General features: G+C 36.2%; 1 protein-coding gene across 1 annotated transcript; it reads left to right on the forward strand.

The window, feature by feature from the left end:
* The first annotated feature begins 4,470 nt into the window (after positions 1-4,470).
* Positions 4,471-8,613, forward strand: LOC134751387 (insulin-like growth factor-binding protein 7). Its single transcript, XM_063686754.1, has 2 exons — positions 4,471-4,689; positions 8,358-8,613. Exons 1-2 carry the CDS (start codon positions 4,541-4,543, stop codon positions 8,458-8,460), a joined length of 252 nt encoding a protein of 83 aa, XP_063542824.1. The 5' UTR covers positions 4,471-4,540; the 3' UTR covers positions 8,461-8,613.
* The last annotated feature ends 18,738 nt before the right edge of the window (positions 8,614-27,351 follow it).

The raw sequence follows: 27,351 nt of genomic DNA on the forward strand, positions 1-27,351 counted from the left end.
TCACATAAATAAACGGATATACCGCAGTTGTGTAGTTTTTTGTAGTTGCGTTTTAAATTAATAGTTTTTAAACGATAACGATCGATTACTGACTATTGAATACTTACTTACTTACTTAATCCGTTGGTTCAGCGACCCAAAATGAGACTTGGCCTTCGACACAAGACAGCGCCACTTTTCTCGATCCTGTGCGACCTCTCGCCAATTGTTGACTCGAACAACAACCTAGCCTAGCCTAGGGGCTGAACCTGACATCATGGGAGAGACTAAAGCTCACAGACTATTGAATAAGTAAATCTTTTTAAAATTCTCCACATAAAGTGTTCCAATAAATTAACTACTTACTTATCAAACTTTTCAGAATATCAGCGAAACCATTCAAACGAATATGTAGAAACGATTCCCTCATTTTTTGTGCCAACAACATGAATGTATTGAAAACATTTTTATGCGGCCCCTCGGCCAGAATTTTATTCCAGAGTGGTTAGCAGTCTAAACACGAATCGACGTTCCCAACTAACGAATATTTACATGAAAGAAAACATTGCTTCATTGCCTCTCCAACGAACTGCCAAAATAGTCTTGAATTTAGTTTTGAAACAAACAAAACGTTGATAAATTCACTTTTTTATTTTATTTATCTATCTCACCCCAAGTAGTAGGTGCCTATATATTTTTAGCGCTAGTTTGCAGGTCACATTTTTACCTTTATTTTAGTATTTGGATATGAAATCAAATATTAAATTAAATTAGAACTATCAAATGGCATCATATAAATATAGCACTAAAACCCTTAAAATAAATAGATTTCTATTAAGTATAACAAAAAAATAATAGGTAACTAAAATTTTAGATAATGTTTTATTAATTGAACTATTATCTACGGCAAGATGGTTTCTTCACTCACTTGATACCTAACTGAAAAAAGGTGGCATTCGATGTATGCTTATAGATCTTATTTATGTTTAGTAAATAATGAACGTCTTTTGAGTTTTTAATTTTACGGTGTAAATCATTAAATACTAGTGGCTCTGTGAGCTGTAGACCTCGCGAGCATAGCTTAAGATGGATGTGTCACGTTCACCTTACATTTCACGTCAAAAAAAAGTTTGGCAAATATGAACTTTCGCACCTTGTACCTATGTTTTTTCCAAAATCTGTAAAATTATTTTCATTAATGTGGTTGGCAACTTTCAAAGGTTTGCAGAGATGGCGCCATCATAGCTTGCCCCTTTTTCTATGAGATTTGGCTTAAAAGGCTGGCATCCAGGGCATTAAAATAACAAAAATTTGACGCAATTCTAGGGATTGACAGGGCAAGCTATGCTGGCGCCATCTGCTAAACACTTCGACCGGCCAACCCCATTTGAAATTGAGGGAAGGTCTTCTAAGACCATTTTCGCGTAGCAGCACGGGATCTGGTAGCTGACTTCACTGACCCAAACCAGCCCGTATACCTGGCTGATTTTTGAATTTCTAAAAGTATTGAAATGCTTAGTAGTGGAGATATAATGAAGGGAGCCACACGTAATCAAGCGCTCGCCCACCGAGGGTTCCGTACTTTTTACTATTTGTTGTTATATCGGCAACAGAAATACATCATCTATGAAGATTTCAACTGTCTAGCTATCACGGTTCATGAGATACAGCCTGGTGACAGACAGACGGGCAGAGGTTTCTATTTCTACCTCACGAATCTCACGATGTCACCACCTATCGAGCAAATTAGGCACTACTTAGTTAGGTCACCTGTGTTAAAGTGACATCTGACATCTTTGTTAGTTATTATTAAACTTAACTTCACCATCTTGTTTGACATGGATAGTGTAAAGGTCACTCACACAAACAGGCCTTGAGCAAAAATTTCTCAATTTTTTAACGAATTATTCAATAATATTATTAAATAATTGGCTCCATAAACCCGCTTAGACAAACGAATCTATACCTAATATACTACTTAAGTTAATCGTGAAAAAATTCTACGTACATATTAAGAGAAAAACTATAATTAATATTGTATGAAATTCACATAAGGAGAACCACTTAAAGCTGAATAAATGTATGGCTCCGCCGTTTAGAACACTTTAGAAAATTAAAATAACAATAAAACATATTTTTAGGACTAGTTAAATAAAAGCTAGTTAAGTAAAAATTAAACGAATACGCAGCCCGCGCTTAATCAATTAAAAATAAGTTTTTTTTTTCATTCTTTCAAAACAGAAAAATAAAAAATAATTAAAAACAATACGAAATTTAAGTGTAAAAAAAATACAAAAAGTTATGTAGCAGCATACAATCCCTGGGGATCGAACCAGGGACCATCCGTTGCAAACAAAAAAGCGAATGTTTGCAAAACACGCCATGATAGTTCTTAGATAAGCTGACGAAATTCGGCTACTCATTCCCGAGTAAAAACTAAATATCTAAATACCGCCAAAACCAGTGATACAAATTATTTGCATTTTTCGATATTTAAACTGTAAACATGTCTCAAAAAGAAAATACTATTATGATATTAATACGACTATTTTTTTAGGCGCGAGCAATCACGACTCGGCCATTTTGAACAATTTCCAAAAACCGGATCGAAAAAAAATTCTATTTAATCATAAAATTTGGTTACAAAATTTCACGAGAATCGGTTGAGAATTGCGACCTGTAGAGGAGAACATCCGGACATACAAAAGCAAAACGCCCGAGTCAAACCGTAGACCTTCGCTACGCTTCGGTCAATTAAATAGTTATTTTAAAACAACGCTAAGTTTTATATGTATAGTGTAAAACTCGGAGCGCATTCAAAGCTGAATAAGATTGTGCCTATACAAAATGAACCGAGAACCGATGCAGATGGCAGGCGATGGCAATGGAAATTGAACTGATGAATAGCTCTAATGGAAGGAAGGCTGTTTTGCAGTTTTTGTGATGACATTATGATTACTCTTGAGACATAGATTGATTGTGATTTATTCGAACTGTTTGTAAATCTTGAATGGTGTAAGCAATTTTCAGTGTTCCATCAGTATCAAAAGTAGCGGATCAGATTACGCGTTAACAGAAATAGATTTATCTCTAGGTGTAGATTGTAACAAATGTTTTTGAACGCGAACTGTAAAGTATTTCAGGGTGGCAGATACTTTTGGTGCCTTGTATTGATGCTGATTGACTGATATATTTTATTCTACAAGTATAACCTACTTTACGCATATTTTCTAAGATCATTTTGTACATAATAGGAAATTATTACCCCTTAAAAGATAAAATTTTGAAGACGGTTTGTTACGAATTTTGTTTAATCAGTATAACTAACAAAGTTTCGGACAACCTCATACATTCCATCTACAGGTCTATCATAGTATAGTCACTATCATATGTCTCAACAAGTCTCAATATGTCTTAACTTGATCGTGCGGCATATTTTAAACTCGGTTTATCGATTCTGTTATGAAGCAAATATGCATTTTCAATTTAAATTTTCTGAGATTAACAAGAGTAACATTGAATATTCATGAAAAATCCTCAACATCGAATAATGGCTTTCGTGGAACCAAGCCCGATATTACAATAGTAGATTGTACAACAAGGGCATAAAGCGATCCTTTTTATCCGAGGCAATAAAAGGTTTATACAATAACGCAGTAATCTCATCAATTACATGTCCGCAACTGTCAGTTAAGTGGTTAAGTATAAACAGCACACAGCATAAGCACAGAGTGGGTATGTACGAGTATAACAACCAACAAACAACTGACTATAAGCATAGAGTAACTTATACTAGAGCGGTACTGTCATAGTAAATTTTGTAACCCCAGTAAATTCACTGCCATCTGTCGACACACTTTAAAACTAAAAATAAATATTTATAAAAATACGATAAAATGTATTGAAATATGGATAAATGATTTTTTTATTTGCTTTAATTATTTTTATATGATTTTGACCCATGTTCTTTCACTGGTATGCGTTAAAATTATAAATAACAAACGAAACAGTCAACGCCCTCTATACGAGTGTAGGCCAAAACTAGTAGCGCCATCTGATCGAGAATAAAATTTTCGTGATTTTCGAGGCACGTTTTTTCCTTAGACTGTATCCATCTATTACGGAGTTATATCTATCTTTGCTATAAGTATAATTCATAAGTTATTTTCTAGGAATTTAATTTATAGCCATTTCTCACGTAGAAGTTTATTCAAAACAATAGACAGCTGTCTTTAATTATTTTAGCTCTTGTTAACAATTCGGCCGAAAATAACGTTTTGTTTAAAATTTTCAATTTAAACCGTTTGTTGAACTGTTTCAGATAGTTAAATAAATTGTATTTAAACAAACATAGTACACAAAATGAGCAATGATAATGAAACTGGCTCATTATCCACCCAAACTTCAATCCATAGGCCGGTATAGGTACTGTTCACTTTTTCAACTTAAAATTTGAATTTTCTCACGAGGGTTTTTCTTTGTTTCAGAATGCTTCAATAACGCGTAAAATGTGCAATGCGTGGACAATAGCCCAGTGGCGAGTGAGTGTGATGTGAGCAGCATGCGGTGGCTGGCAATGGTGGCCGTGGTGATGGTGGCCGTGGCGGGAGTGGTGCGAGCGTGGGACTGCGTGTGCAATCCGAGCGAGTGTGAGGGCTTGGAGCCCAGTGGGTGCCCGGGACAGGGCTACGTAGTGTGGGATCCATGTAGGTGAGTACAAACGGTGATGGTATTTTGAGAGGGGTGGTGGTGTGGGTAGGAACCTCACAACGCACCACCTCCATAGCCACCACCACCACCTGCATAGATTTGCACACTCTTGATCAGCTCTGGCACTCAGCGTTTGTCGGTTTGTCGTACGTGGCATGTATCTACATGGTGTGGTGTGGTGTGGTGTGTGTGGTGGTGGGCCAGGGGAAATATGTGCAGCAATAGCGCCACGTGGTCAAATAATTGGTGAGCGTTCTTCACTTATTCGCATACGTATCTTTTTCTATCGCTATCGCACTTGATGAAGAACAAAAAATAGAGAAAAAAAAAGAATGCTCCTACTGTTCTACTACGTATGGAATTGCAAACAGTAAGCAGTTGGCTAGTTAAGCGCTGACTGCGCTGACAACAGTGACAACGCGTAGTTGACAGCGGGTTCTCTTGTGGTTCATTCGTCGCTCGCATATATAGGTAGCTTGTATTATTTAGAGAAAATTCAATGATATTTATGTTATTTATTTGATACTTGGTGGACGTCAAATATTATGAAAATTAGGGCCCCTGAAAGATTACATTTTTGTCCCTGCGTGCTTTGTTGTCGATTTGGGGGCCATTTTTTATTATTTTGTCTATTTTATTATTTTATCAGGTTTTGATAAAAATTGGTAGGTTTGAAAAGCTCCTTATTCTGGTCGGAATAAACTCGAAATCCAAATTTGGGATAAAAAATGTATGAAAATTCCCGTTGAGTTTCGGAAAATTCCATCTGTATACATATACGTTTTCCGCAACTCAGTGGAAGATTTTGTAGGACATACAGTGAAATTGCGCTTATAAGGAACTCTATCTATCCACCAAATTTTATCAAAATCTGGAATGAAAAAATGACAACGAAATAAAAAACCGGCCGTGTGAGTGGGACTCGCGCACGAAGGGTTTCGTACCATTACGCAAAAAACTAATAAAAAAATTACGTTTGTTGTATGGAAGCCCCACTTAAATATTTATTTTATTCTGTTTTTAGTATTTGTTGTTATAGCGGCAACAGAAATACATCATCTGTGAAAATTTCAACTGTCTACCAACTTATGGTGACAGACGGACGTACAGCGGAGTCTTAGTAATAGGGTCTCGCTTTTACCCTTTCGGTACGGAACCCTGAAAATGACCCTTTAGTAAGTCCCAACACCGCGCCCTTTGCACATAGTCAATACTTACTGGATCACTTCATCCTTAAGGTGACATTCGGATGACAGCTGCGGCTAGTGCAGCTGTATACATTAATATTGCAACATTACTGCTGCGGACTTGACGCGGGCACAGTCAATGTCAATTTCCTTGATACAATGAGTGACGGATTAAACGTTCTAAACGCGGCAGTAATGCGGCTCCGAACGTCACACAATTTACCAAGGAAAGTTACTGCGCCCGCGTCAACGTTGCAGCAGAATTGTCACAACAGTAATGCAGCTGCAGTTATTATCTGCAGCTATTATCTATATACCTGTTTGATTGTGTGGCCTTTTAAAGTGTAAAATATGTTTTATTTTTATTTTAAATAATGAATTTTTAATGGAGTCGAATTCAATTAATTTTACTTTTTTCCTGTCTGTCTCGGGACTAAGTATTGAGTAGGATCATTTGTCTGCTGAAGACATTTTAATTCGAGTCTTCGACGAAAGTTGACGACGCGAGCACTTAGATAAATCAAATTCCATTAATTTAAAGCTAGGTACCAATGCGTATTCAGTTCTGTTCTGCATCGCACGCATAGATTTCGTAGCTCGTTACGGATTTTAGAACTTATTATAATAATATAACTTATTATTATATAAATGCACTGAATAACCTATCACATATGAAACAATCATCATCAGCATCATCTGAGAAAAGCACTATACAAATCTCATCGAAAAACGGGGTTGCCGGCCGCGTATCCCTATCCGGCTTCGCTATGGCCTGCAACCTTTGGTTTCCCGGCCTCTATAGTAATGTACTATTTAATAAAATGCCCCGAATGTGCTGCCCTATACTAATCCGTGCGTGACGTTATTTTTCGCCATATTTTATGTTTATTTCCTTTATGTTGCTTTCTTTTTGTCTGTTACCTTCCGTGATTCTCACTTGATGGTCTCATCGGAAGATCAGCGCTGGAAGTCGCCAGCAGCATGCTGAGATGGGGCCATTTCGTGACACTTTATTTTCACTGTGTTCTTTTAATGTTATGTCTATTGTCTGTGTGTTTACAAACTATTCTATTCTATGTTATTCGTCCGATGCGTGTAAACCACCACCTTTACTTCTGGGGAACTAGTCCTTTACGGAATAGGATTGGTATCTCCCTCAGTTATAAAGTCAGCGAAAATAAATATCCATCGAATCGAGTCGATTGCAATAGAATCTCCGATGTCCCGATAGAAATTGGCATCACATTTTATCCTATTTTTCAGCTTAAACTTTATTGTTGCTAATTTATTAGTTAAGACGACTGACTGATCCACTTAACGCAAGCTTGTCCACAAACTTCACAGTAAGGAAGTCTAATGCTATTACTGAACTTCCCCTGTGAAACTCGCTCCACCTTTTTTGCCATTCATAAATATAAACAAAGAACCGAGATGGGGTAATGAAAAAGTTTCATCGAATAATCGCTTTTGTTCTTCGCAAAGGAGTATTCAAATGAAACCTTTTTAATTAATAGAAATGTTTGAAACATTTTATACTGAAGAATGCCTAGTTATATTTAGAAAAGCTTCCGTAATTTGTATTCAAAGGTATAATGAGGTAAGGGGTAATGGATATAAGTAGGTCTCTATGATAGTAATAGCAACCAAGTAACTAAATACAAGTAAATCACATATTTAATTTTAACGTAATTATAACAGGAGATTATTTTTATCACACTTGTTTTGAAATTTGACAAACTTAGGTCTTTAAAAAATTATGTCTTTGCACATCTTGCGACACAACCATCATAAAAAAGACACGTGGGAGTGACGAGACCAATAGCGATTGCAAAAGTGTAGGCGGAGGTTGTACCGAATAAGGGTCTCCCTACACATATCGACGCGGAATCAGCAAACGCCGATAGAAAAAACCTTTATGTCTTCGCAATAAAAGTGAAAAAGTCGTCATTCAGCTCGGCTCGCATCGACCGACACCTGCGGGCGCGCCGATGCCTCTTTCGCTCTTATTTCGCAGACATAAAGGTTTTTTCTATCGGCCTCTGCCGATTCCTCGTCGACATAGGTATGTAGGGGGACCCTTAAGCCATATCACAATTGAAACTCGCGTTTTGTATACATAATTAATGTCATTAACGGGAAATTTAATCGTGTTAGACCCATTAATGACATGAATTAGGCCATACTGTCAAAATAGCCACTTTTAAATAATAATTTTATTTACTTAACAGATTTTTTTGTACGGTTAGATCTATAATGCAGTTATCATTCGCCCATTCAGTGTGAAATCTATGTGAAATTCAACAACATAAAACCTTTGCATATATATTCCTTTGACGTATTATGTACAGTCAACCTCCTCCTGGTTGGTCTCGATCTAACATTTTGGAAATGCTCAATCAACAAAGGAACGAATCAGGTTCTTGGGTTAAATCACTGTTTGTTTTCCTGTGACATTACTAATACTCTTTATATTGTTCACAGATGCTGCAAAGTATGTGCAAGAACGTTAGGAGAAGACTGCGGCGAGTTCAAAGGAACTTGCGAGCCCAAGCTACAGTGCATCGAGGGCACGTGCACCACGTGAAGCTGGGGCAAAATGGACCTTGTATTATATGTTCATAGAGTAGAAATTAAACATATCTCAAAAACTGTAGAATGTGAGGACCAGCTTCAGACCCAGACCAGGAAGCGTTGTCTCTAGTGACAATAAATTAGATAGTGGAAGGTGATCGTTTTGTACAAGGTGAGTCTATATAACTATTTAAAACTCAGATGCACGCCCATAATATTAGGGGAGACCTAGGCCAGAATACAAAAAGACCAAAAAACCACAACAATATAAACTTAAATAGGAGAATTGTGACAAACTGTCACAATGACATTTACAATTTGCGTGAATTTTGTTTGTGAAGAGAGGTTTTTAATAACAGTATCTACAACTTTACTTTATTTTTCATTTTAATATCACTTGTAGTAGATCGCGTCCATACTTATTTATTTTATAGAGTATTGTATAGTTAACGCTATCTCTACTGAGCTCGTTCACTTACCTGTACTAACAATGGCATTCTGTTAAACAAAAGCCATTATTTCTTTTGTGTGAGCGCGTGGCCTTTGTGCCTGAGCGCATGGCCATTGTGTGTGAGCCTCAGGCACAAAGGCCACGCGCTCACACAAAATAAATAATGGCTTTTGTTTAACAGAATGCCATTGTTAGTACAGGTAAGTCGACGAGCTTAGTAGAGATCGCGTTAACTATACATAACAAGACGGCCTCCTAGCCTTGTCGGTAACCTAAGGGCATTTATTTGTGTTTTATATCATAAATATTCGTTCCTGAGTTATGAGTGTTTTCCATTTAAGTATAAAACTATTAATAAGTATATAACTTTATTATTATTATTTTTTTCTAGCCCAATTTAGTGTCCCACTGCTGGGCAAAGGCCTCCCCTCGCCTCCTCCACTCGACCCTGTCGTTTGTAGTGTCCCGCCAATTCGGACAAAACGCGTCCAAGTCGTCCCGCCATCTCCTTTTCGGCCTGCCTGCACCCCGGCCAGCACCATCTATGGTGTTCCGTGGGTCCCACTCGGTAACCATTTTGGCCCACCTTTCAGGGTGCATGCGGCAGACATGCCCAGCCCAGTCCCACTTAAGCTTAGCGGTCTGGACACCTACATCTACAACTCGAGTTCTGGAGCGCAGTTCCGTGTTTCTGATTCTATCAGTTCTGCGAACACCTAGTATACTGCGCTCCATCGCTCGCTGGCAAACCTTGAGTTTGGACTTTAACGCCTCAGTTAATGACCATGTTTGAGCACCGTAGGTTAGGATAGGCAGGATACACATGTCGATGAGTTTGCGCTTGAGACACAGGGGAAGGTCGCCCTTCAATAGCGCCTTCATGGACCAGAAGCTCTTCCAGGCGTTGTCAATACGTCTATTGACCTCTATGGTTTGCCTGTTTTCGAAGGAGGCTATCTGGCCCAAGTAAATGTACTCATCAACATACTGTATATCCTGCCCATCTACCGTGACCCTGTGTTTTGCTCCATTGGTCATCAACTGAGTTTTCGCTCTGTTCATTGTGAGTCCAACCTCAAGGCTCGCTGTGCTGAGATCTTGTAGCATGTGTTGTAGTTGAGATGCCGTGTGGGAGAAAAGGACGATGTCGTCGGCAAAACGCAGGTTAGTTAACCGTTTATTACCGACGACAATGCCCAATCCTTCCCACGAGACCGCCAGCTTTTTGAATATCTCCTCTAGGCAACTGGTGAACAGTTTAGGAGACAGCGGGTCGCCCTGTTTAACGCCTTTCTCTATTTTAAATATAGGACCAATATAGGATAACTTTATATTATTGTATATATCGTCGTCTAGTAACCACAATACAAGCCTTATTGTGGTTACTGTGGGGTTAGGTAGATCTGTGTAAAATTGTCCTATATGATTTATTTACCTATTTAATGTAGCTTCTCTTATAGTTAATTCCTTCTAATGCCCAATAAGTGTTAGAGATTTTATTTCATTTACTTAGCCTTACTAAATGCGAATATAAAGGTGACTCAGACAATATCCAAACTTGTAGTGCAACCAGTGCAGACCTACTACAAAATATGCTTCACCAGCTAACTTGTACGTTCACTGTGTGTCCATAGGACCTACCGCGAACCACGTTCGACGGCTTGCCTCCCTGTCACACTTACGTACGAATTTACAAGTGCGACAGAGAAGCAACACGTCGAACGTGGTTCGCGGTAGGCCCTCAGTTCTGGCATTGGTACTTCGTTATTTCACCATTCAGTCGCATGAAAGGCTTTAATGCCAGGATCTGCTTTAGTGCCGGATGTACAGCTTTAATAAATTGCAGCTTTAAGAGATGCCCTGGTTTAATTTAAAAAAAATTTTGTGAAAAAGTACTGAGATAACATATTTTCAATGTTAATCTTTTCTGTCCGTCACGTTTTCAAACATTTATATATTTACTTACATATCCGCCAAAATATCACTTACGTGTCGCACATTTTTGAATACTTCTAATATTAAAACCGGCTATTATATCTTACATTTTGTTCTTTGTATAATAAATATGTAATGGTAAAAAATAAACTTATTTTAGTATTTCCTTTTGATGGTTGATATAAATCAGAGACGTGGGCCAATCTTACTAGAAACCTACAAGATACGAGGCACAGAAAAATTAAATTTGTGCTGGCAATGTTACATTATTTTAAAGCCTACTTTTGGTTTGATTCTATCAAATCTTAAGCCAGCTATACATAGCGAAAAAAGGTTTTTTTTTTTATGAAATAGGAGGCAAACGAGCAGACGGATCACCTGATGGTAAGCGATTACCGCCGCCCATGGACACCCGCAACACCAGAGGGGTTGTAAGTGCGTTGCCGGCCTTTAAGATGGGAATACGCTCTTTTCTTGAAGGTTTGAAGGTCATATCGATTTGATATATTAAAACTGCTTTGCGTTAGATGAGCGATACCCAGGTCGAATGCTTATTTACCTCTATGTAAAATGAAGCAATATATACATATTTCTGTTTATTTTAATATTTGAATTTACAAAACCTATATAGGTCAAACCTAGAGGAGATTTCATCAGGGAAAATACCTTACTCCTGTTTTCACGCAATATACTTAAAAAGCGTTTTGCAACTGCAGCTTTAAAAAATATTAATCTGACCTGGATTGTTTTATAGATAAAATATGTTTTCTTTGATTACAGGTAACATCTTGATCACGAAGTGTATCCAGTATCGACATTATCGTATTTACAGCTACAAAAGTTTAGCTTGCTCTCAGGAATACCTTGCTCGTTCCAATATGCATTTTGTGTCAATTTTCAATATGATATGTAAACAGTTACCCAAGGCTATACAGGGTACAGTAGGTATAGGTACTGTACCCTATTCATCGTTTATAAATAATATGTTACCGGATCTTTATAATCGGGTATTCTGTAAAATGCCTAGGCATATAATAAAACGCCTAAAACGTTAAGGCAAAGTATGACTACGCATACGTCGACTAGGCATTTCATGAAATACCTGGGAAGAATGTATGATGATTAGTGATACACAATAGTAGTTTATGTGACTGCTACATAAAATAACAATGTAGTTTATAATGAGATCACACGAGTGTTTTAATGCCTAATTATGTACAGTTACATACATTGCATTATCTACACAGATATTATAAACACTGTATGTTCAGGAACCGTTTTTACAACCGCCATTGCGGCATTGATCACATTGTTTGCAAATGATAATTATTTTCATTTCCAATAAATGTAATTTGAATCATAAGTTTCATTGTAGCCCATCAGTCTTCCATTTTACCGTGTCTGGCAATTGGAATAAATGTTTGAACAAGTCACAATGGGTAATTAGCAGATAACATGAGAGATTGAGTGGTAATAAAACAAAACTAGTGTATGAACGGTACTGTGTAATATAATAGCAGATTATTTGTACTAGAGTAAATTGAGCTATTCATTTATAAATAAATATAGGTTATATATACCGTCGTGGGCGGCATTATCACAAGAACCCCAAGCAATCAAACAAACCAAGTTTTCGGTCAAAAATCAACCACAATGTCTGAATTGAAAATAATGGGCAAGAACTTGAAATAATTAGACAGTTGTATATATTTTTCATTGGGTATTAAAGTTTTATAAGAACTTTTGCTAGGAAGTAAATAAATTGGTTTTCATCTTTTTTTTTCTTCCAATATTACTTAAGCAAAGTTTACAGTTAATTTTGAATCAATGTTAAGTATAATGCAGAAGAATAATAAGAATTTCGAATATGATTAATCTAAAGTTATAGTTTTCCCTTAATTTCCATTTATCATTGACTGCTATAATATTGCACACAGCTGTATATGGTTATTATTTAAAGACATGCAGTGTTTATTTCACTATATCTAGCTAACTGTTGTATAGTTGCAGTAAATTTTGTAAAATAAAGTTACAACATATGTAAAAGTGTATCTATTCTATCAATATTGGTGTGTGCTTCCAGGTTACTGTATAATTAAGAGTACGTTAAAACATTGTTTGTATGTAGTACCTAATCTCTTTTCTTGTAAATATGAATCTGATTAGCATTTTTATCTTGTATGTATCTACTTAAACTTGTAAAGTTAAAATAAGAAAATTATAATAAGAATGTAAGTTAAACTTTTAATAAGTTACAATTGATTACTGTTTAACTGGCCTACGATTTTTCGTGAACTTGGACATTTTACAAAACGTTTTATTTTTGTAACAATCTGAAACTTTTAAACAAAATGATGAATACGAGTACCTACAATTCGTTTTGATTAAGACAAACTCATTTCCATTATAATACGCTTTGGTTTTTCTTTGACGGAATCAATCGTGGGTATCGTTGTGAGTACAAGTCATAAAATTTAAGTTTTTGATCAACTAAAACTTGGTAGACAGATAGATACCTACATTTTTGTTAAAACATTAATAAATCCAGGAAAAAGTTAGACTGTATTCTTGATTGTGAACTTAGTTAAACTTCTACATTATCCGCCATTAAATATGCAATGGATAATACCTAAAATCATTCCTTGCTTTAGAAACTTTACAATTGATTCATTATTTTCGTCGAAAGATATCTTGGTCGAAGCATTAATAATTCGGATGGCTGATGAAACAACGATTTTAGATTAGATATTATTTCTTTACGGCTACACAACAGCGTCTGAATCTGAATTGGGTATTATTTATTGTTGGTAGTTAATATATATTTTACTATAAACGAGTAGTAGGTATTGTTAAACTGTAAAATTAATACTTGTATAAGTCGAGATAAAATCTTGTTTTAAGATTGTTAAATGTTTTGTAAAGAGGATACAAAAAACCGGCCAAGTGCGAGTCGGACTCGCGCACGAAGGGTTGCGTACCATTACGCAAAAAACGGCAAAAAAACACGTTTGTTGTATGGGAGCCCCACTTAAATATTTATTTTATTCTGTTTTTACTATTTGTTGTTACAGCGGCAACAGAATTACATTATCTGTGAAAATTTCAACAGTTATCACGGTTCATAAGGTACAGCCTGGTGACAGACAGACGGACAGACAGACAGACAGACGGACAGTGGAGTCTTAGTAATAGGGTCCCGTTTTTACCCTTTGGGCACGAACCTTAAAAACACGTTATGTTGTAGCAATTTATGTACCTGGGTGAATGAACAATTTCTTGTTGTTATTTTGTCCCGTCAGCCAGGCCACCATAGTAGCACAGTTTGTTAGAAGAACTCTTGTACCACGTTATAATTATTATCGTGCTTATAACTACACAAAAATGCATGTTTGGTTAATTCAAATGCCATAAAACTAGAATTTTAAGAGTGACCCCGGCGACTACTATGGCAACGAGTGACAAAAAAAGTTCATTTATCCACCAACTAGATGTGTTTTAAAAAATAAACCAACATTCAAGAAAAATATTTATTTTATTTCAAAAATTTAAGTAGCATGGAATTAATTATTCAATAAAAAGCAATCTTGAAAAGTTATGCAAAATATAGAAATTTTTACTTTATTAGATTTGTGGACATATAAATAACTATACTTTACATTGATATGATTGTTTGAAGTGTAGAGCGCATTCGTGGTACTATTGATTAGATTATTATTTATGCTGCTGCTTTAAACTCTCACCATCGACATTGATTTACAGAGGTCTGAAATGAATTGGGTCATAATATAATAACAGCTTTTTCAATATTTTCACTGTAATTGTTACTATTTTTAACAGGATCCTTGTATTATGATGACAGCGAAACAAAATAGAGGGTTTGAAAAAGTACAACAGCAAATTATATTTGTTTTTCTGTCGTAAGTACTGAGGGATTCATAACAAAACTAACCATATTTACTACATAACCTGTAAAAAGTTTACTCGGAGCTACTCGTTAATTGTGCACACATGAAATAAAAATTTAAAGAAAACCCTACATTGTTTCATTTATATAATCAGTATAATCACTAGTGGTTCTGTGATCTGTATACCTCGCGAGGATAGCTTTAAACTAATGTACCTATATGGTTCCGCGAATTCGAAATATTTCCAAAATTTAAATCGACAAAATTAAGGTGCGTTGGGGTAAGATTGAATGCGTTTTTCATGAGGGGTAGGATGAAAAGTCGCCCGTAATGTTATGGCATACGGATGATTTTTTGTTTTACCCCTAATGAAAAACCCATTCAATCTTACCCCAACGCACCTTACATGAGAATCGGTTGAGAATTGCGACCTATAGAGGAGAACAACCGGAACAATTTTGCCCAAGCTGAATCGTAGATCGCCAACGCTCAGTCAATTATCTTGTAAAATAAATTTTATATTACCTAAGTATATGAATCAATTTACGATACGGTCGCATAAAGTATAATTTAACATTGAGGAAGAAATTCTTGTAATTATATATTTTTGTGAAAATTAAAGAAAGAGGTCCGGTTTGTTTGCACCCGAATCTACTTGTGTACTGTGTAGGTATAGGTACCTTCTCCCTTTTAACGGATTTATATAATTCTCGCCCAAATTCGGGTCAACCCGGAAGTGTGCCGTATCATTATCTCATGAGACCACGAGGGAGGCCCCTCAAACACGTCATCTGCATAAAATATATGCTTTTACTTCACTCCCTATGTGTATTTGTTTGTTAACCTGTCTGTATTTGCTTTAAAATTGGATGATATTCGTCCAAATTTGTAGCAATTATTGCACAATTAATTAACAACGATGTTTGGAACATCGTAACTTTCAAATGTAAGTATATAATTTTAGTAAGTTCAAAAAAGTTTTTATTGGCACGCAAATTAGTCTCTAGACTATTGTTTTAGGCCCATGAAGGCAGAAACTCGCATAGAATCCTCTAAAGTGATGTTTTAATTAACTACACAGTCTTAGTACATACCCCGAAAGGGATAATGTTTTATCTTACCCTGTTTCGCATAATTACGAGCCCGCTTGCTTTGCCCCTTACCACAGATTATACATGTACTTGTACAACAGACATGCCACACAGGCCACACTTAGGTAATCATTGTAATCAGATATCAAGCATGTCGTGCAATGGTTAACTCTTCACAGGGTACACTTAGATTTGGATGATGGCCAAAATGACCACCCTATAACATTATATTTTAGTATTTTTTTCTTATGCAGACATTTTTAGTACTATATGGATGCGAGGAGGCTTGAATCGTGTATTTTTTAATCCTGACAGTTAATTTGTTGCGTCGTTGTCCGTTCGTCATAATCATAATTCATAATTGGACGTAAGTAGTTTAGCGTAAACTATTCATCCTCTAAAATTTGTCATTTAATGAGTGACTTTTCTTTTTGACAAAAAGTTCAAATTTTATTGACAGTTTTTTGTGGATTGGATCCTTTTCCCTAAATTACTTAGGTACAATTATTGTCGGACTTAAAGGCGACCTTTTGCAGAAACACAGACTAACATACATACAAAACAAAAAAACAATATTTTGTTAGAATTATTTTCTAAAGAAAGTTTTTATTGAGCCAGAGTCTAGTAAATAAAGAAGACTAACAACCCCTATAGGTACACGGTTTTTAAAGTCCGTTAATTTCATGAATGCAAACCTGAGCTTAATTAAGTAACTTTCTCAAAGAAACCGGTATTCTAATTAACTCCGTTTTGGAGATAAATAATCAATGATTTATTTTTATCTGATAAGGCCCCTACAAGCGTGTACACTTGCCGTAGGGCCTGTTTACATATTAATTAGTACATATTTAGTATGAATTTATATAGTCCGACAAGAAATTGTAGAAAAAAAATGAGGGCGCCATCGCCACTACCTACGTAACTGTCATATTTTTGACGTAAAATTCTTAAACATGGCAACTATTTAGTATGGACATTTTTTAGTTCCATTTTACTTAATTTCTACTATTTTATGTCGCACTATACATTTCCTACTAATACGCAAGTAAGACTATCTCGGACGATTGATATTCAAAATGGCGTTGATAGACATAGTTTACAATTGTTTGGTGGATTTAAATATAATGTCCGTGTTACAGCAACGCTATTAATTACTTTTTACAAAAAAACTGCCATTCAGTTTCCTTAAATGTACTTAGCCATACCCCCAAGTAAATGGAGTCTATAGCGGCAATCAAATTTTAGATATCTGTTAATATTAACTTATTCATTATAATATTACCCTTAGTAAATTATTGGTGCGAGCACGGTCGAAATATTAGTTTACTTGTCGAGGAAATGTTTTGAAGTTTCCCACTTCATTATGTAAATACACAGATTTAATCGAAACTCAGTAGAAGTGTTTGAGGAAGCTTGGAGGAGCTGGGATGAGTTAATAGTTACAAAGCTAAACGAGCTATATTAGGCTGGGTTTCCACTTGTACCCAACTTAACTGTGATAACTTACTTTCGTGTTGTGAAAACTGTACTAAGAGCAACACTTAAGAGGGCATCGTTCGTCCAGTGGCGCCCTCATTAGGGGGTTGTGTTTTCTAAAAACCAGTCCGTTTCTGTATAATCCAGTATAATGATTCCCCAACTATTGGTCTATGTGATATAATTTTATATTACTTACTTTTGACTTCATCACCCAAACGGAAAAAGGTGGCCGCCATTTCCAGAGTTCGGATAATCGATGTTTAGATATCGAGGTTCTACTGTAACTACAAATTGTCAGTTAACCGCGTGTAAGAGACAAATGAAATGTTTAGAGTCAGACCAAGTAAAGTCTGCAGCATATGCAGTGCAAGTGTTATTTTAAACGTCAAACGTCTATGAAATTATGACGTATAAATAACACTTGTACTGCGTGTGCTATCAAAATTGCTACAGACTTTTCTAGGTCTAACTACTTATATATATCAAAGGTATTGCCCACTTGACGATTAGCAAGTACCGTAACCTATACGGGAGCTTGCAATGAGAGCCATAACTAGCATACAGACATGTGGTGGCAATCTGAACAGAGAAGAAAATGGATTCGTTATTATCTACGAACTTTTTATGATTGAATGAATAAATTGAAATTTTATTAAATATTTATATACGACCCGCAGTTCCTAAAAAAAAAATCTTCTTCATTCAATAATGAATAAATTGAAATTTTATTAAATATTTATTTATTTATTGTAACATAATTAGCATAATTTTATTTGACATTACTTATAAAATCAAATAAGTACTGGATCTGTCGGTATGTTATTATGTTACATATGCTATTATATTTCTTTTACGTCTAAGTTTGGGCTCCTCCAGATACGATATGGCTGATTTTTTTTTGTACAATATAACAAAAATGATACGTGATTTCCTCATATCTAACCCAAAAAAAGGAATTTAAAAAATAATTTTATTGTTTTTTTTTAAATACAAAGTGACACAGTTAGGTTTAAAGATCTTTATTTTCTCATAAGAATACATAATATTCACTTACACGAGAGTTAATTGTTTTTTCACGCAAAATACATTTTATCGGTGAGCGCACACTTAACCTATAACAAATAACTTAATACTGTAGGTATTAACATATATGACTTAAACTAAAAGTATACAAATTAAACTAAATTAAACAAAAAACACTTTTTTTTGTTTTTTTTTTGTCGGGTATATCAATAACTTATAAACAGAACAATTAGCAATGGAATGCGAGCGTAGTTGCTACGGCCCGGACCGGCCGTTCTACTTCAATACCTATTTTACGAGACTTATGGAACTGTACTGCAGATACGGTACATATTAATCATACAAGGATACGTAATATCCATATATCCAACGGGAAATACCTCTTTAACCCTTTAACTTGACCCCAAACTTGGTATGTTTTGAAAATTCTATTTGTTTTAATTTACAAAAAAAAATGGCTAAAATGTAATGATTTGGTATACTTTTAGAATCGCCTCAAAAAGCCCTTTCGTATGATACCACACACGATAGGTTTTTGAAAAAAAAAAAAAATGTTTTTTCCATACAAAAAAAAAATGTTGTAGCACACCCTTCCTAAGGGATTTTTTTAGGAACTGCGGGTCAAAATTTTTGTTTTGACCTCAGTATGCGTGTGCCAAACGGCTAACTTGCACATCCATTTGCGGTTTTTCTTTGAAATTGGGCTTGTACGGCTGCCACTAATAGAGATACTAACTCCTAAAAATACGTATGATACCTCATTAGATTCGGAATGATGTCTAGAAAAATGTATTCGAAGCGTTCCCACATAAAAAAAATTCAAAAGCTATTAACAAAAAACGCAAACGTACCATTACGCAAAAAACAGCAAAAAAATCACGTTTGTTGTTTGGGGAGCCCCACTTAAATATTTATTTTATTCTGTTTTTAGTATTTCTTGTTATAGCGGCAACAGAAATACATCATCTGTAAAAATTGCAACTATCTAGCTATCACGGTTCATGAGATACAGCCTGGTGACAGACTGACAGATAGATTGACAGACAGACAGATATTATTTTAAAGGTATTAAATATTCTTTTAAAAATTAGAAAAAAATATGGTGCATTTAAAACATATCATGGAATATACTACGGTTATAAGTTGATAGTATGTAAAATTATTTTTTCAACAAGTTAGGCAATTATTAAGTAACCACATTTTTCTCGAACTTTCGTCTTTGTTGTAAATAAAAAAAAAGAAAATAATTGGCGTAAAAAGTATTTCGCCTCGTGGAGCCCTTTTCATATACATACTTAATAAGATCACGTCATAAACGATTTAATAAAAGTAATACTTTTAGAATAATAGTGAAAATTGTAAAATATAAAACAATATTTTAACCAAAGTATTACTAATTCTTTTTACAATCAAATGTATGAATACGTACTTAGAACTGATACTTTTCTAAATAACGAATAAATGGACTAAATTGTGTAATTAATTTTTAGTGCAAATCACCACAATTTGCTTCTAAAGAGCAAATCAGTGACCAAAAATTATATATGATTTTAATGTTTCGTTCATATATTCAGATTTGTGTATGAAAATGTGAAACTATTATTTCTAAAATAAATTATTCGTCCCTAATTTACACAATAATTATACCAAATTTGATCTCATAGCAACAGATATGTAAAAATAGAGGCAAACTGGACCGCAGAAGCCGACTTTTCCCCTCCCTTTTTCGCGGGTTACCAGGACTTAATCTCGTAGCTAGTGCGTCAGCTCAGCTTTGTCTGAACCAAGGAATAATAAATAGTGTTAAACGATATCCCCTGAGGCCAAAGTGCATACTCACTTTACTTACTTCGCCTACTAAGAGGCAAATCGCGACTTTGAAAAGGTTTATCGATCTTATCACATCACTAGATTATCGACATTTAATGTCGACTATTGCCCATCACTTTTCTGTCTGTGTACGTATTTAGAAACTTGACCCCGCCCCTAAAATTAGTGCGATAAGAACAACTGCAGCTTAGGCGAATAATCCTGCGTAAAAATCTCAAAAATCGAGGTTTTGTACTCGACTGTTTCCTCCTCCAAAACTTAACCAATCGTAACCAAATTTGGAAATCTAAATGATTATGAAATTGTCTGTGTCGGACTGTTTTGATTTTTTGGATAATTGATACCAGTTTTGAATACCACGCCTCTCATTGCGGCATAGTCAGTGAGGCCATTTTTGGCCATGTGTGAAGGGCTCTAGCGCCTTAAAAAACAAAAATATCAAAAAAAGCAAAACACACCGACACAGATATTGACAATATTAATCTGTGTTGAAAAAATCATTGCTCTAGCTTCAAAAACCACGGAGGAAACAGTCGAGTACGTTTGTATGGAGAAATGACCACTCCTGTTGGCTCTTAATCGATATCCTAACTAGCATATATAACCTTCATTACTGACCAAACACTTCATAAATTATAGACACGACAATGGCGATGTTGTCAATTTAGATAACTGTTTATTATATTTGTAGTTGTTAGACGTTGGCCTGCCTTTGACCTAATTAAATGAAAAATTATACAATATCTAAATTCTAAAAACTTTGGCACTACTTGAATAAGAAGTGAATGTTTTAGAGAAATCAATCATTTAATCGTTATTCATTCAATCATAAAATATACCTAGGCGACTCCATTGCCCTCTTTGTCCATAATGCCACCACCTGTCCGTATGCTAGGTATAACATGCGCCTTGCCGACTACATGTTTCCAAAAATATATTACATTAATAATGCTGTAAGTAGTTTGTAAAATCTCGTTGGTAATAACAGTTTCGAAAAATGCATTGTCGATTTAATGCCAGCCATGAAGCAACAAACTTTCCAATTTAATAATTAATTTCCAATTTATATATTGCATGAAAGTCAAGTAAATACAATTAAGAGTCGCTTCGTGGAACGCAACCTCATTTAAACGTTTAAGCTTCGTGGTGTGAAAATACACGAGGATAATTCCTCTTGTATTGTAAGCATAAGCTCATTGCAGTATTATTTTTACTGCCAAGGATATGGTGTACAATAATGTGTGAAAATCTTATAGTGTTACTTATAGAAACAAATTTTGCCATTATCCAATTGAATAAGTAAAAGTTAAGTCATATTTTCGAGTGTACAATGTGTTAGTATATAAATAAGATGTAGGTACCTATATGATTTTTAGGTACATTTTTCTAGTATGAGTAAAATACTCACTCCGGCGTTTTTAGTATTCAAGGATCAACGTAAGTCATCTCATAAGTTAGTAGAAAACAAATTAAGCTACTAATGTGAACACATTGTCAGTACGTGACCTTCTTCTTAATACTCCACCATTCTACAAGTTAGATATTAAGCCCTAAATACCTCCCGGGCTCCCGCACACTATCAACAGTGTCATTTTGCGACACGCTTGAGCTCTGGGCTCATATCTGCCACGATATTCCGGTTAGCGTGAAAGCAAATTTCATTTTAATGACCTCAAGCCGACACGGTCGGTGCCATCGCCACGCTAGATTTACTCGAGGGCTGGTACTAAGTATATTGCCGTCGTACAACTAATGTTCTATAGTAAATTTTCCTGTATTGTCGGGTCATTGAAGATAAAATACATTGTTTGAATTTTTACCTCCTATGTTCTTAATGATTTTCTTCGTCTGGGAGTTTTTAAGTGGCGATCCGTTAGTGGAATATGTAGCGTGGGAAGGCGAAAGCGGACCAACAATCGGGTCAAGTCGTTGTGGAGATCTGAAAGGTGTTTTATTTTGTTAAGCAAAGTAAGATTTTAAAACGTATAAGTTCACCGTAACATTATTTGTATGTTGTTATAAAAAATTGTGTTTGAGTTTTACTGGTAAACTGTGTATTGAAATACTCAATCATTTATATTGTTTTATCAGTCGAATGATTTTAAATTCTAGGTATTTAATAAAATATAAATAAACACTACCACAAGAGTACAAATAATTGCTTGAATTAATTTATTACTTGTCCAATAGCCAGTGTCATAGTATGAATAATTAATTTCATTATGGTTAATTGTTTAATTTAATTATTGTTTGTACATGCATTCAACATTTGTACATATTGTGTGTTGCTGATGTTTCTTAAGGCGGGATTTTTATACTGAATTTGCTTGTGCCGCACAGTGCCGCACACTGGTGGAATCCCGCCTTAACATTAACATTTTTTTAGTTTTCTGTTAGCAGTCGTCAGTTGCACGAAACGGAACGAGATATGCTAGACTTGCAGGTCCAACTACTCGTAGCAACACCATTTTCCATGGCAATGTGAGGTGAGTCCTTGGCATAACTGTAAACAATCAGTATTTGTTATTTTATACGACTCCGTTAAATATACATAATTTCAAATTATGTTGGTCATTTCAAAAATGTCTTCATTTTTGAGAACGGGAACGGTCGACAACGGGCCAACGGGCAGTTTCTCGAATTGTTCTTTAACGTCATATGAATAAATATAATAAAGTTTGCCAGTATAAACAATTTAAATATTTTGTAAGGTATAAGTATATATTTTTTCATTTTATTGAAATTTAACAATAAACTAAAGAATCTTCAGCAGTGTATTTATTTACAAAGCGCGACATCCCTGACTGATCCTCGCATCGTGTTGAATGGCTTTTCTGTAACACTTACCTTTTGTTGCCGTGACAGAATCGTGACAGAAGGCAGAGCCCTGAGCCTAAGGGCCCGCGGAGTAATTAACGGTACGTTTTGCGGAACAAACATTTTGCTTCAGCTTGAATACCTGTTTAGCAATTAATGACGTCAAAAATGAGTGAGTAAGCGAGTTAAGTCCGCGTAAAAATCAGAAAGCGTTCTCGTTTTACCTTACATTATTCGCTGATATAAAATTTGTAGGTATCAAGTTTGTGTTAAGTTTAAGTGTTAAGTGTAATTAAAAAATAAACGATCTAGGTATAAATCATTACCAATACAATGAGGTTAAACGTGCAAAGCTCGCAGATGGTGCCAAAGCTTTTTAGGTCCCAAGCGAAAGGGAAGCTGCCGTTGGTTCGTATTCCAGGTTGTGAAGTGAAAAAGTAGTCCACTTTTTCGAGTTTTTCGTTTATGGAGCTCATAACTTGAAGCTCACGTTAGTGATGGGTCATAGAAAACAGATCGCAATTTGTCAGTTGAAACCTATCAAGCGCGCCCTGTAGTGACAAATTGGCAGTGCTGACATGACATTAAATATTTGTGACATTTGCGCGTACCTAATTGTAAATTTGCATACATTATTTACGCTTACACTACGCTAATGTACACTTGCTTTGGATATCGTGATAGTTCATTAAACCATAATATGCCTACGTATGTTATTCATGTCATTGTACGTTAGCTATTTAGTGATAATGAAATTTGTTTAGTGTTTGTGTCTAAGTGCAAATGCACTTTAGTTATTTACTAATAAATTTGTTAAGTTATTATATGAAACGAATTCTTATATAATATCATATAATAATCATGAAATATTTTTTCCAGAATACCCCAAGCCTTGTTAAACTGCTTTTACTGATAACCATTATTTTCCTTCGGAAACAACTATTAGTTCCCCTGAGGCTTATGGAATGTAATAAATTTTAGTTCATCTTGACGTATCTGCCTTTTTCTATTAGTTCAGCACTTGCGGTCTATTCCGGAAGATATTTTAAGTCAAGCGTAGAAAATAACGACCCCTTCTTTCGCTTCATAAGACTTGAGCCATAAATTGAAAGTTTTTCTATTTTATTCACTTTACTAAACATGCGGTTATTAAGCGGTTAATATTAAATTGCAAGCTTACATTCTCTCCATGTTTTGGTGAGACGGTCGTCTGACTAACCTTTTTATTGTGAAACTTTTTACATAAAAACCTTAAGAGTATTTTGACCGTGTAATTAATCGTATAATTTACTAAGCACCTTTACAAATCAAAGCGTTGTAAAGCTATTGTCTTCCAGTTCATTTTGCTGGCCTTTGGGATAAACACCGTCGTTAATCCCGCTGTGAAGACAATAAGTAATGCTGACCCATGAACCTTTTAAAATTACAGGTCGACTACCCACCGAAGACCTATCATTCCCCATGAAAACCTTTAATTTGACGAACTTTCAGAGGTCTCAGTCATCTGGTCGCTTGGAACATGGGTGTGTGAAATCGTAATTGTGAAACGTGGTCATTATCCATGCAGTGACCCTGAGAAGGGCGACACGGGTCCCTTGACACGTGCAAGATTAGTCCCTCATGCAAAGTTTTAAATTAAACGTTCCCTAAATAAAGGGATGAGTCTTGCTTGACGAACATGTCAGCCATTGTTTCAGAAATTAAGATTTTCAAAAACAAATTATAACGTAACTATAGTCCGACAAGAAATTGTAAAAAATTAAATGAGGGCACCATTTCCTACGTAACTGTCATATTTTTGACTTAGGTAAAATGCTTAAACATGGCAACAATTTGGTATGGATTTTTTTAGTTCCATTTTATTTAATTTCTACTATTTTATGTCGCACTCGCGCGTATTTTATGTTCACGTGACTGGCCCCAAAGAACCTTAAAATAGGAAATTTTATAAATGTACGGCGTAGAAACCTTTTTTTCAAGAACGCTAAAGCTATTATTGTAACAGACCACTGAAGTAGAATATTATATATTAGTCGGTGGCGCTGACGAAGTCCCCATGAGAGCCTAAGATTGATTACTTAATAGGAGGACAGAAGTCACCTAAAGACGACAAACGGGCACGACATTTAGCAATAAAGATAACGACTTAAATGGTGATTCACTTTTATTTTTATATTCTTTATTTAGGATTACCAACATTATAATACATCTTACATGCAATTACCACAACTTATACGTGATGATATATACCTATATGTTACGGGCAACTTGATTAACCGGTCAGTATAAATACTGAGCGGTAATGACCGGTTCATAATGATGAATGGTTATGGTTAATGGCCTGGGATGGTTATGTGGGACTCCCATATAGGCTAATGGGACCCATGGTTTACCCACGAAACCCCTCTGTTGCCACCTTACTGCTATACGGCGAGGTCCCAGGACTCCCAGGAACGCCGGAGCACGCTTCCGCAACCTTGCCAGTGGCCGTCCGGACTCGGACCCGACTCTTGCGGGTTGCGTTGCGCGTTGATTACACGGCGCGCCCGCCCACGCTTGTATAGGCGACAGCCTGCCGCCCACAGGTAACCTTATGGTAGCCGGCGGTCGTATATGCCAACCGCCGCCGCCCCACGCGCTTGCAGCGCATTGGCTGAGAGGCCGGATCTTCCTTGCTGCTGCGCTCCGCTGCCTCCTTCTGCGCCATCAAGTCCTCGCAGAAGGAGGCAATCGCCTTCAATCGCCTTTCCCCACCAAGCATGGCTTTCACCACCGCTCGCAAGGAAAGGTCGCTCCACACTACAGCCACGAGTGCGGCTCGCTGCTCCACCCACGCTGGGCACACCGCCAGCGTGTGTCGCGCCGTGTCTTCGGCGTTGCCGCAGTCGTGGCACTACATCGTCGGTTCTCGTCCCGCCCATACGCCCATACACAGGTGAGAGGACCTGAGTAAGGTGGAAGGAGAGGACCCCCCCCCCCCTTTCTTTTGACCCATCGCCCCAGAACGGGTTGGATGGCTTTGACGGTCCAGTGGCCGGCACTTGGCGCCTTCAATCTTTCTATTCTATCTTTCCAGTACTGGAGGAGCACTCGACGGGAGTCAAGTCTCCACCATCTGACCTCCTCCAGAAATGGTTGAACCCCTTGGACTAAGGACAATATTCTGTTTTATTACATTGCCCAATGCATGGTGTTCATTATTCATACTGATCGGTCAAAGCGATTAATCATGCAGTTTTAATTACATTGCCCACTTGATGCGGGCAATATGCATACAGACCGGACATTATTCATAGTGACTGGACTTATGTAGTTGCCCTTAACATATATAAGAGCATTTTCATTTAACTGTAAATACCATTAACGTCTTACTTACCCTATATTTTTTGTCAGGAGAGTAAGTTTAAAGTAAGTAGAAGTTAAAATGAAAATACCCATAAGTACCTATACGGTACCTATCTATCTTTTCCACACATGTTTAGTGCAAGAGTATACACTTTTGCTATACGAAGTCAATTCCCCAAATAGGTATATCTGTATTATTTTACGTAATACAGGAGTGATTTAAATTCGTTGTTTGTATCCGCGGGATTACGGCCTGATACTCGCGACATTTTATCGCGCGAAATTTTATTGTGCCCATAAACCCTGGAATTAAATCATGTGACTTCCGCACCTATATAAAACATTGCGTTGGAACGGAATTCCATCGCTACAGGTTTTATTTTTATTTACGAATATCTAAGGCAAATAAATGGCAACGTGTTATTATTTATAATTCTAGCTTACGTCAAAGAAGGAGGATTTTATATTGCTGGAATTATACATATTGTAGTAGATACCGTAGAGAGAGATCGGGAGGCCAAGTCGAGCTTACAATTTTATTCTGCTTACATTTTGATGTGGTTACCATTCGTCCATGCGTGTTGCTCCCGCCATAATATGACCAAACAAGTAGGCCCAAGCAAAATGCACGTGCTAATGACAACAAAATTACATTATTTTGATACAAAAACAAGTCATGTTCATATCATTTCAAATTTGCCTCCGGTAGTAAACTTTATAAATGCTTATTTCAGAGACACACATTTCATAGCATTAGCACTTTTGGGTGCGTACTTATTAAATGTGTCCTGCCCACCATGATCTACGGTGCCGAGACATGGACGCTCACTAAGGAGGCTGTGCATAAAATCCAAGTGACACAGAGCCATGAGCGCGCCATGCTCGGCATCAACTTCAAGACCGAGTGAGGAATGTCGAAATCCGACGCCGCACCAAGGCGCAAGACGTGATACGTCATTACCAAACTTAAATGAAGCTGGGCGGGATTACTGGAACTTGAATTTGGACCATAGTTGTAAGTTGTGGAC

The sequence above is a fragment of the Cydia strobilella genome, chromosome 2 (assembly GCF_947568885.1).
Source record: "Cydia strobilella chromosome 2, ilCydStro3.1, whole genome shotgun sequence".
In the NCBI taxonomy this organism is placed as follows: domain Eukaryota; kingdom Metazoa; phylum Arthropoda; class Insecta; order Lepidoptera; family Tortricidae; genus Cydia; species Cydia strobilella.

Bases quoted from the DNA above. Each gene is read 5' to 3' on its own strand.
- LOC134751387 (XM_063686754.1), top strand. From the start codon at position 4,541: ATGCGGTGGCTGGCAATGGTGGCCGTGGTGATGGTGGCCGTGGCGGGA. The intron at 4,690-8,357 runs GTGAGTACAAAC...TATTGTTCACAG, and splicing joins GTAGTGTGGGATCCATGTAG to ATGCTGCAAAGTATGTGCAA.